The 12,764-nt window shown below is 29.1% G+C and overlaps 2 protein-coding genes and 1 pseudogene across 2 annotated transcripts; 2 read left to right on the plus strand and 1 right to left on the minus strand.

Annotated features, from left to right (window-relative positions):
- Window positions 1–261: 261 nt before the first annotated feature.
- Window positions 262–997, plus strand: LOC140180469 (uncharacterized). The gene is made up of 2 exons (XM_072221651.1): window positions 262–455; window positions 526–997. Exons 1-2 carry the CDS (start codon window positions 262–264, stop codon window positions 995–997), a joined length of 666 nt encoding a protein of 221 aa, XP_072077752.1.
- A 3,029-nt stretch (window positions 998–4,026) lies between these two features.
- LOC112767075 (1-aminocyclopropane-1-carboxylate oxidase-like) lies at window positions 4,027–5,398 on the minus strand (annotated as a pseudogene).
- Window positions 5,399–11,362: 5,964 nt separating this feature from the next.
- LOC112764645 (1-aminocyclopropane-1-carboxylate oxidase-like) lies at window positions 11,363–12,750 on the plus strand. Its single transcript, XM_025810352.2, has 3 exons — window positions 11,363–11,556; window positions 11,634–12,167; window positions 12,282–12,750. The coding sequence occupies exons 1-3, from the start codon at window positions 11,452–11,454 to the stop codon at window positions 12,549–12,551; spliced, it is 909 nt and encodes a 302-aa protein (XP_025666137.1). The 5' UTR covers window positions 11,363–11,451; the 3' UTR covers window positions 12,552–12,750.
- The last annotated feature ends 14 nt before the right edge of the window (window positions 12,751–12,764 follow it).

Genomic DNA, 12,764 nt, shown 5'->3' on the forward strand with positions numbered 1-12,764 from the left:
TAAGGAAGCAAGCTCGTGGGCCTCATGATCATATGTTAGAAGGTTATTTGTCAATCTATTAACATCCAACAATATCTCAAGACCAGAACATTTCTGGGATAGATATTGGCATGAACTCTCAGATGATATTTTGTATCAACAGAGAACCGTGATAAAAATGAGGGGTGAGTTTTTATAATTGCAATTATAAAAGTTCTTCATTATTGATCATTTTTAGTTTGATTGAATTTTTACAGTATCGTATAATATACAGAGTTAACCATGTCAGATGATGAGATTAATCAGTTGTGCTTAATGGATATAGACAAGATCTTACATTCCTATGGTAAAACCTTGAAAGACTATCTTCCTATGCCTTTAGCAACTGAATTTGATAGTTCTTTGTTAACCGAAAGGGTTATCAGGGAAGAGCTAAACTTTAACAGGGATGATTTAAAGAAAAATGCCTCGGACATGTTAGCCATCGCAACACCTAAGCAGAAATTGCATTCGATAAAATTGTTACAACTGTGTATTGTGATGAAGGAGTTTTTTCTTTGTGTATGGTCATGGGGGTATTGGAAAAATATTTCTCCAGAACCTTATGTCTAACGAGATTCGCTCAAGGGGTGATATTTTGTTAAACATTGCTTCGAGTGGTATTGCATCTTTACTTCTTCCCAATGGAAGAACGGCACATTCAAGGTTCAAAATACCACTGAATATAACTGAGGATTCTATATGTGACATCAAACCTAGTTCCCCTCAAGCAATGCTGCTATTGAAAGCCAAACTTATAATTTGGGATGAGACTCCAATGGTTAGTAGGTACTGCTATGAAGCGCTTGATAAATGTTTAGGTGATATCATGAGGTTTTCTCCAACATATAACAAAGATTTGTCCTTTGAAGAAAAAGTAGATGTACTAGATGGAGATTTTAGACAAATTCTTCCCGTCATTTTACGAGGATCGAGACAAGATATCGTTCATTCAACTGTGAATTCGTCTTACCTTTGAAAGTTTTGTCAGGTGCTCAAACTAACAAAAAACATGAGACTTTCTATAGGGACGACTACTTCAGATCAAGATGAGACAGAGCAATTTGGTGAATGGTTATTAAAAATTTGTGATGGTCTAATATGTGACAATATGGATGGTGAATCTGAGATATGTCTTTCAGAAAATATTGTTATTCCTTCTTCGAACTAGGCATTTGATGAGTTGGTTCATTTTTCTTATCCAAATATTTTGGATAACATGTCCTCAAAGGATTTTTTCAAAGCAAGAACTATACTGGCTCCCACGCTGGACATCGTTGAAGAGGTCAACAACCATCTGATGGCTATCATTCATGGAGGAAAAAAATTATATCTTAGTTCGGATTCGATTTGTATGGATGAAGGGAATATGGAGAGTCAACTAGATCTCTATGGTCCTGAATTACTGAATAACATAAATTGCTCTGGTTTGCCTCCACATAAATTAATACTCAAGGTTGGTGTTCCGGTGATGTTACTGAGGAATATTGACCAATCCAACGGTCTTTGTAATGGTACAAGACTATAATAAGTTAGGAAGCTTGGAAATCATGTCATAGAATGTGAAGTCTTAACGGGTAATAATGTTGATCATATGCTTTGATTCCAAGAATGAATATGGTACCAACAAATGAAATCGTCCCAGTTAGATTCCAACGAAGACAGTTTTCCATAATAGTATCGTTTGCGATGACAATCAATAAGTCTCAGGGACAAACTCTATCTCATTTTGGATTGTACTTGCCCAAATCAGTTTTTACATATGTCAAACTATATGTGGCACTTTCAAGAGTTAAGAGTAAAAGAGGTTTAAAAGTTTTACTTATGAATCACACGTAGGAATATCTCCAAATTCAACTATCAATATTGTTTATAGAGAAGTCTTTGAAAAAATAGAATCCTAATATAAATATTTTAATTTTATTTTAAATTTTGTATCAATGTATAATTATTTTACTTAAAAAAGGTGTAAAATGATTATTACTCACTATTTTTAAGTTAAACTTTGATTTTGATAATAATTTTATAAATTTCTTAACATAATAATTATTTTGTATTTTTTTTTAAATATCCAAACATATAATTTTTTTTTACTTTTATAAATTTTTTCGTATTGAGCACAGGTTCATACACTAGTTTTAAAAATAAAAAAGAAGAGTAATATTATTAACTTTAGGAATAGAAAAAAATTCTCCTAAATTAAATTAGATTTAATAAAAATAATGAAGAACAGACAACAGTGAGTAGACCAGACGATAGTGAGCAGGACGGCGACCAGACGATGACCACACGAGCAGAGGAGTGGAAGACTCGAAGCATGAGCACCAGACGAGGATGGAAGCTTTTGAGCGCGACAGACGGCAACGGAAGCGCGGCTGAACAGACGAAGACAACAGACGCCGAGCTGACCTCGAGGAAGAAGCTGCGATCGACGAGAGCGAATAGGGAGTTGGAGACTTGGAGCACGCCGACAGGACGAAGGGGGAAGCTCCTGAGTGCGACGGATGGCGGAAGTGTCCCACTCCTTGCAGCGGCGGTGGTGGAGGCTAGCTAGAGTTTATTTCAGTTGATGACAAGGTTCTAATTTCTGAAAAGAGTGAGTTTTCAATTCTGAAGGAAAGAGAAGGAGAAAGGGCCGCTGGGATATAAATGTGATAAAACGGTGTCGTTAGGTATAAACCGATGAGATTTTGGTTTAATCTGACCGTCCGATTTCTTTCCGATTCAGCGGTTCATACGGTGTTTAGAATGACAGTTTTTCTTAATGGACCGAATCACAAAGACTTTCGGTTTTCAGTTGATCCTATTCGATCGATCAGTCCGATCCGATTTTTAAAATCATGTTACATCTATCGCTTAACAATATTTTCATTGTTAGTTCTAATTTTATTTTATTTTGAGTCTTATAAAAATATTTGTGAGATCATATGTCATAAATAATAATTTAAAATTTAAAAATAAAATTTATTTTTCTAATGTTTAGTATTAGTTCAATTAGAATTTTATATTATTTTAAATTATTTTATTAGCATAATTATAGAAGTAATAAAATTTTATTAATTTTCTATCAAAATGATACTGTATTTTTAAGTGATATTGGTTTCATTTTATAAATCAACTCTAACACAAATATCAATTTTAAATTAATTCATTTTTTAAAAATATTAAAAATAATATTTTAAAAATATTTTAAAAATATTTTATTAGAGATGTTCTAAATACTTGCTAAAATTTTAGAAATCAATAGAATTTTTTTTTAAAAAAAAATGTCTACATTTTTTAAATTTTAATCTTTTATTTTGGATCATCTCAAAAAATAAGTTAGGGACTTGCAGAAAGAAAAAAGAAAAGTTAGTGAATGTAATTGTGATTGGATAACTTTTTTAATCCCCTTTATATCTTGGGAAATAATATCGTACTTTATTTATTCACAAAATAATAAAAATATAATTCTTATTTTTTGAGAGCTGAAACAAAATATACATTCTACACTAACTCATTAAGTATATTTTTACCAATATATGTATATATATATACAGAGTAACTTCTTTGGAACTTGGTCAGCTTTTGACAAACATAATATTTATTATGTACTTAAAAAAATAATTTAGGAACTAGGAAGTAGGAACACGTAATGACCACCATGACATAGACTTATTACAAAAGTCAGAACATTTCATTCATTTTGACTAAATATTAAATTTGTATATATAGTTGAAAAAGTATAGGGTACTAATATATTATCTGTCAATTTATTGTTAATAATAATTAATTATTATATTTTAAATACATATATAAAAAGACACATTTAAAAAATATATCTATAAAGACATTTCTATTAAATACAACCATAAAAAAGATATTTTTATGAAACACATTTACAAAGACACTTCTATAAAATACAATTATAAATAAAAATTGGCAGAAGTTGGTAACGTAGGGGACGTATATAGTTATAAGCATTATTAAAAGCATCTATATCAGTGGATCCCCTAACAACAGTGTCAACCAGGATGTTTCTTGTGAGCTTTGACATAGACAAGGATAAAAGAAAAAAAAGAAACGAGTATTATTCCCAAGTACTCATTTCCACACAACTAAATTTTCTTCTTAAAAGCTATTACAATCTTAGAAAACACAGCTGAAATTAATTATGCTGTTGCAGTAGGAAGTGAAGCCTTCATCATGGCTTGGAATCTTGGCTCCTTTGCCTGAAACTTGAGTGCAGCATAGAGCTTCATGTAGTCCTCAAACACAAACTTTGGGTATTGTTGGTTTCCTCCTCCTTCTTCTGGCTTTTGTTCCAACAATGATGGTGCAGGGTATATCACAGCATCACTTCCAGGGTTGTAGAATGATGCTATGGACATCCTTGTCCCATTTGTTTGTGCTATCACACGGTGCTCCACACTCTTGTATTTTCCATTTGTGATCACCTATGTAATTTCACCATAATTATTCATGTTGAATAAGGTTATATGAACAACCACCTTAATTAACATAAGTAGTTAATTTGTGAATGTTAGGCATATAAATATGAGAAAGGTTTTATTATACCAGTTTATAAACATTATTCTAAGGATCAGTGATAAGAGAGTTAAAATACCTCAATTTGGTCACCAAGATTAACAACAATGGAGTGGCGCATGGGCGGAACATCCACCCACTTGCCATCCTTGAGAAGCTGAAGGCCGCTGACCTTGTCATCCTGCAAAAGAAGGATGATGCCGCCGGCATCGGTGTGGGCCCGGAGACCCTTAACAAGATCAGGGTTAGCCCTTCTCTAATCCAAGATTGTCACACAAAAGATCAAGCAGCTGGTCTGCAAGAATCTCCAGCTTCACTGCAAACTCCTTCATTACATCTCTGTACTCATCACTGAGATCAGGGACCTCAGAGATGTTAGATTCCGGAAGATGGCGCAAGAAGAAGGTGCTCTCCCAATCCAATAAGGACTTGCTTGCTGCAAACTCCTTGAACCTCTGCTCCATGCATTTTCTGTAATGTTCTTTGTTTACCCTCTCCACTCTGTCCAATAGCTCCTCTTCTATTCCATGATTCACCAACTATATATATACAAAACACCAATTAATGTATTATTATACTATAAGATGTTAAACAAATCACATTAATCATGAAATATATAAATGAATGTACTTACCTCAAAGAATCCCCAATTCTTACAAGCATCTTCAATTTGATCAAGAATAGCCTTCCTCTCGTTACCATTGACATTCTCTAAGCTAATCACTGGGAAGTTCTCCATCTCTCTCTCTTTCTCTTTTGTATCACTTTGTGTGTTTCGTTAATTAATATGTTTTGAGTATGCAGAATGAGAAAGAAGGAGAGTGCTATTTATAGGAATTATTCTAGGTAGTTAAATTAGTTTTGTATGGTGATGATGTGCCTAAATATTCATAAAGTGCATGCATGCATGCATGCTTTTCAATTAGGCTTCTTGAGACCTATATGGTTATATCAAAGATCATATCATATGCTAAGTTGCGTCGTTGAATTTTCTTTGAGGCTGCCTCAAAGCACCAAGTTGCAATAGTATTAGTGCATTATTATTCCCCTAAGCTAGTTGGAGTTTCATCACGTGTTTTATTGAAAGGTTGTTGCCACAAGCTAGTTAATACAGTTATCAAATTCAATTCAACCAGGAAGGATCTATTTACCGTTCAATTGTAAAATTTCGTTTGCTTTTAAACATTAAATTTTCAACCTCATTAAGTAAAACTTGTTTACATTTTCGATTGTCCTCTGCCGGCTTATAAAAGTAGTAACTCTTTGGATTACCAATTTTAAAATTTTCAATAGTTTAATTAACAAGATACTTATGTTATTTTATTAAAATAAATAAACTTTTAATGCTTTGAGTATACCTATTTTAACTATCTAGTATATATAAGAGAAGTTTGGTACATAACTTTTCTCTTAAAATATGTACCTTACATTATTATATATAATATGTTAAAAATGCATTTGTTAACAATATAAACCACTTACTATCTTGATTAATTTTACATTTGTTATTTCGGTTCCGCTACGTTACCAACAACATATCTGCCAACTCTTATTTATAATTGTGTTTCATGGAAGTGTGTTCGTGGATGTGTCTAATAAAAATATATTTTTTATAGCTGTATTTAATAGAAGTGTTTTTATAGATATATTTTCTGAATGTGTCTCTTTATATATGTATTTAAAATATATTAATTATTAGACACATCCACGAACACACTTCCATGAAACATAATTATAAATAAGAGTTGGCAGAAGTTGGCAGATAATATGTTGGTACTCTATACTTTTCCTTGTTATTTATATATATATATATCATATATATAGTAGACAATAGTAGTTAACTAGTTATGATTATTTTTTGGAATATTTCCAAACAAAAGAAGGCAACGGCGGCACATTGGCATATGAATTATTTCTATTTTTGTCTTTAGTCAGCATTACTGCATGCAAAGTGTAGAGTCTAGATACACCAATTTTTAATAAAATTTTAAAGGTTTGTTTAGAATAAAATATTTTAAAATTGATTTAAGTAATTTCAAATAAATAATTAGAAATAAATGATTGTATTTCAAATTAATTATGTAAAAATAATTGATTTGATTAAACAATTATATTATAATAATTTGGTTTTACATTGTTATTCTATATATTAACTATTTATTACACCATAATTTTTTTATTACTACCAATAACAACTGTTGGACCACCGTGAGACCATTTCTGTTCATTAGACCTTTACCACCTCTTTTATTCTCCAAACTCTTCTCTTTTATTAGTTTAGTTATAGTGTAAATCTATACTATTTATAAATAAATTTAATTCCTTTTTTTATTCATTCAAACAAAAAAATATAATTTTGAAACCAACTCAATTCTAGTTCCTATATATTGTTATTCATGCCAAACAAAAACAAATAATTTTGAAATCAAATCAATTCTACTTTCATTAGATTCTAAATACACCCTAATTAAGATACCAGATTGGCATAGAGTGGTGTATTGTATTTTGCTTTTTTTTTTTTTAATTAGTTTAAACTGTATATTGAATGTTTATACTTTTGTTCTATTATAATAATAATAATAATAATAATAATAATAATAATAATAATAATAATAATAATAATAATATTTAAAAAGCGGGTAAGATACTAATTAAGATATACATGTCAACAATCTTGTGCACAAAAAAGAGAGGGGCACGTGAATTGTCCCAGGTTACATTCAAATGGTAAGTTACAACTTAATTACAAGCATGATTTATATATGGCGCTAATTTTACAGCGCCTTTTATTTACTGTTTACTTTTTATTTAATTTACTTTTTATAATAATTTTAAATATTTTAAATTTATTAATTTTATATTTTTAAGTTAGATACTAATTATTTAACTATTTTTGACAATTAAATATTAATTTTTAAACATCATAACAAATAATTATATATATACATATATATATGACTTTTGAATTTTGATCTTGGTCGTCCAGTTAGAAAAGTAGTTGTCGCGTGCAATATGAAATGATTGTTGTATTTGGATTAAGATCCTTAAAAAAAAGTAAGCAGAATTGAATAATGATTTCAAAGTCATTTGATTTTCTACATAAGAACTATAATATATATACGTTATAACAATCAACAAACCATAAGAAAAGTTTTTGACGTTGCGCAAGAGTTTAGTTGTCAATTTGCAATCAAATCTTTAAAACAGTTATTACTTAGCAATATTATATTATTATTAGACGCCACGACCTGGAAAATGAAAATGATCACATGACAGTTTAATTTTCATACAAATATTAAGTCAATTGATAAAGGAGTAAAATAAGTTAGGTAAAATCAAAGGATATAATAATGTCAAGAAATTAGAAATATATATATATATATGGCTATCATCAGAGCAATATACTGTTTCTGTTTCATCTTTTTTGACCACTTATAAATAGTTAATAGGCAATAGGAGCCACAAATATAACGAAGAAAAATCAAAGTCTTTTTTAAATGATTATTGAACAGATTCGAATCTGTAATCTGTTCTTCATGCATCTATAAGTCAGCGGAGTCTTCCGTTAACTGAATACATTCATATTTTGTTTTAAAAAAATTAAAAGAAACTTAAATATAAAGGATATAGATTCAATGATTAATTTTTGTTAAATAAAAAGTATACAACTAAATTATTTAAACTATACATAATTGAGAAACTACGAAGACTTATAATATAATTAAACCATAATAATAAGAATTCTGAACTAATAGTTACAGCAATTATTGAACTTATTAATTTTTATATTTCTATTCTGATCAAAATTGAATCGGATTACATTATTTAGACTCTACATAATAATTAATAAATTTAATAGTTTGAATAATAAAACATCATATTTTTCTATTCAAATGAAATAGATAAGGTTTAAACGTAACTTCAAATGTGCATGACCATAGGCACACTTGGCGTGAAAGCCTCCGGCGGTTCATCTCCATTATTAAAAGGCAAGCTTGACTTTAGTTTTATGATCTTGGAAAAGAAAAAGGGTATTGCAGAATTTAAATGTTATATATACACTAAAATCAGTTATTAAAATTAGTTATTTTTTTATATATATAAATATGTGTGTTGTTTAATTTATTTTTAATGTATATTTTATATTTTAATATATATTTTATATATTAATAATTGATTTTGATATATAATTATCCAAAAAAACACCAATAATACAAGAATAATAAAATCTTTTTTTTTAAAATATATAATAGTCACTTTTATTTTCTTTTATTTATTAAAAAATTACTTTTTTTACTTAAAACAATAATTATTTTTAAAAAATTAATAATTAAATTATATCATTTAAACTATAGGTCGCCCATAAGATAAGTTTATATTATCTTTTACTAAAACGAACAAGAATATTGGGCTATTGGAGGAAATTAAAACAAAGATAGCTTCCTTGAAGAACAGAAAACGGGTCTTAGTTTATAAGCATTCTTTTTCATGTGGCGCTTATTATTCCAATTCTGATTATGATGTAATCAGTGGCGTAACTTGAAACAAAATTTTGGGAGACAAAGAATAATTGTCAAGATGTTTTTGATATGAACTTCATTTAAGTTAAGTTTATCTAATCTCATCTCTCTGGTTTGAGTGATATTGCCAAATTTAAAGTCGTTTTCTAGGGTCTCGTTTTAAAAAATTAAAGTCAAACTCATCATATGTAACTTTTTGAACTTTTAAAGGTTGTATCTCACTTTTTTTGTGATTCATTAAAGTAGAAGAACTATCTCCAGGTGTTGATATTGTAAAAGTTATATGTTCTTCTTTTTAAATATTAGCCTTCCTCTTAAAAAATGCATCAATTCTTTGATTTTTCATTATTATTTTATATAAAATTTGAATATATATTCTGTAAAATATGTAAAGAAGAAGTTAGAAGGACAAATATTAAAATTTATAATATTTATTGAATTTTTTATCAATTTATACAAATATAATATTATTAATATTTATTGAATATTCTATTATTTTTATCATATAAAAAATTAAATTAAATAAACAATAAAATATAAAATAATATTAAATTAAATAAATAAAAAATATCTAATTTTTCATATTTGAACTTAAAGATAGAGAGAGTGTTGTTTATTGAATTTATTGGGTATTTTAAGTCATAGTAAAGTATTTAAGTCAATTAAACTACTTTTTATCTTTTAAAAAAATACTACTAATTTTTTTATAAAAAATTTGGGAAGACCATAACCCCTCCTTGTCTAAACTAAACTCCGTCTCTCGATGTAATGTTCTTCACTTTCTCCTTAAATGTGTAATTTTTCTTTTTCTTCTTTTCTTTTCCCCTCTTCTTTTAGAAAAAGTTGGTTTTCTAGATACTATAGTTTGTATCATTCAACAATAATTTTTTATTTTTAAACTGAACGAGAAAGAAAAATTTATCATATGAAATTTTCAATTAATGATTTTCAATTATCATAATTCTCACAGTTCTTGTGTAAGATGATTTCTAAATCATCATCACTCTTAGAAAGGTAAGAGAGAACAATAGAAAAAATATTTAAATGTATTTAAATTGTGTAGAATGATACAATATAAAAAAATATTTATAGGTACTAAGAAATTCAAAATAATAAAAACGTAATATTTTATAATAAATATAGATATACTAAATCATTTTAATTAATGCTAATTAATTTTAATATATTCTAACCATCACTAACAAACGTATAGATGGTATTTATAAGTTACAAGTGAATATTTATAGGATCAAATTCTTTTAAAATAGAAGATTGATAAAGTAAAAAATTTAAAATAAAACTCTTAAATTAAAGTGGTAAGATTTACACATAATGAATTGGAAATTATAAATTCAATGGTAATCCATTTTTTAACTTTATCAATTTCTTATTTAAACTTGAAATTTTGCACAATCAACTAAGCTATTTTTATTAGTTTATTTTCTTTTCCTTCAAAATTGTGTCCCAAATGATTTATGTAAACGTTTATTATTATTATTATTATTATTATTATTATTATTATTATTATTATTATTATTATTTCCAATAGTAAATTTACTCTTTTTTCTTTCTATGTAGCTAAATTTACTTTAAAAAATTCGTGTATGACCTTAATTTGAGTAAGATTTTTTCTCATTTTGTTGCATTCATTTATTTGTTATTAAGTTATTTTTATATAGGCTATTTTTATTTTTTATTTTTTGAATCACTTACTAGTTACTACAATATTTTTTTTTAACTTACTACAAATATGTTAAAGCTGGGTTTATTATAATAACAATATCTAATACAATAATATTGTAAGAGACACAGAAAAGATTCTAATTAAAATTTTTATTTTCTTTTAAATCCGCCCTTTTTATCTTTTGTAAATAGGAAAAAGAAGTTTTACAATATCATAATAATGAGTTTGGGAGGCTCTAACAAAGGAGAACTCCATATAACTTATGTTTATGTCCGCTTCTAAGATAAACTACTTAATTGCATATAGAAGCTATATGTCAAATCAAGCAAGCTTAAGTAATTATTATTTAGGAGAAAATGCTTGGTAGGTTTGGGTAATAAACTAATAATTATAAGGGTTATTAACTAGCCTTAGCCACCAAATATGAGTCCAAAATTGTAGTAGACAATTCAATGACGCAAATTGACCCTTGACTTATATACATACGTGGAACCATGCATATATTATCATATTTATTTCATGTCATGTCATGCCCATTATTTAATAGCTCTTATAATTTTCTAAAAGTGCTTTCCATCTACAATCATTGGAAATTCCTATAAATAGTAGTGTAACATGCACCTAACTTCTCATCAATCTCCATACTCAAAACATATTCATTAACAAAACACACAAAGTGATACAAAAGAGAAAGAGAAAGAGATGGAGAACTTCCCAGTGATTAGCTTAGAGAATGTCAATGGTAGCGAGAGGAAGGCTATTCTTGATCAAATTGAAGATGCTTGTAAGAACTGGGGATTCTTTGAGGTAAGTACATTCATTTAATTTATATATTTCATGATCTTATAGTATAACACATTAATTGGTGTTTTGTATATATATAGTTGGTGAATCATGGAATAGAAGAGGAGTTATTGGACAGAGTGGAGAGGGTAAACAAAGAGCATTATAGAAAATGCATGGAGCAGAGGTTCAAGGAGTTTGCGGCAAACAAGGCCTTATTGGATTGGGAGAGCACCTTCTTCTTGCGCCATCTTCCGGAATCTAACGTCTCTGAGGTCCCTGATCTCAGTGATGAGTACAAAGATGTAATGAAAGAGTTTGCAGTAAAGCTGGAGATTCTTGCAGAGCAGCTGCTTGATCTTTTGTGTGACAATCTTGGATTGGAGAAGGGCTATGTCAAAAACGCTTTTTCTGGATCAAGGGGTCCTTCTTTTGGGACTAAGGTTGCTAACTATCCTCCATGCCCCAACCCTGACCTTGTTAAGGGTCTCCGGGCCCACACCGATGCCGGCGGCATCATCCTTCTTTTGCAGGATGACAAGGTCAGCGGCCTCCAGCTTCTCAAGGATGGAAAATGGGTGGATGTTCCGCCCATGCGCCACTCCATTGTTGTTAATCTTGGTGACCAAATTGAGGTATGTCAATTCTCTTATTACTAATCATTCACAAATCAATTACTTATATCAATTAAGGTGATTGTTCTTGTAATAACCTTATCCAACATTAAAAATTATGGTGAAATTACATAGGTGATCACAAATGGAAAATACAAGAGTGTGGAGCACCGTGTGATAGCACAAACAAATGGAACAAGGATGTCCATAGCATCATTCTACAACCCTGGAAGTGATGCTGTGATATACCCTGCACCATCATTGTTGGAACAAAAGATAGAAGAAGGAGGAAACAAAGAATACCCGAAGTTTGTGTTTGAGGACTACATGAAGCTCTATGCTGCACTCAAATTCCAAGCTAAGGAGCCAAGATTCCAAGCCATGTTGAAGGTTGCAGAAGCTTAATTAATTGCAGCTGTGTTCTAAACTTGTAATAACTTTTAAGAAGAAAATAAATTCTTGTGGAAAAGAGTAGTTGAGAATGTTTATTTTCTGTTTCCTATACAAGTTCTTACTACAGTAGGGTGATTAGCCTACACATATACTAGCCACTTTAGAGGATCTGTATTTCAGAAATGTATTAAAAGTATTTGTTGCTACTCCACTTTGAGTCCACCT

This window comes from Arachis hypogaea, chromosome 17 (genome assembly GCF_003086295.3).
Source record: "Arachis hypogaea cultivar Tifrunner chromosome 17, arahy.Tifrunner.gnm2.J5K5, whole genome shotgun sequence".
NCBI lineage: Eukaryota > Viridiplantae > Streptophyta > Magnoliopsida > Fabales > Fabaceae > Arachis > Arachis hypogaea.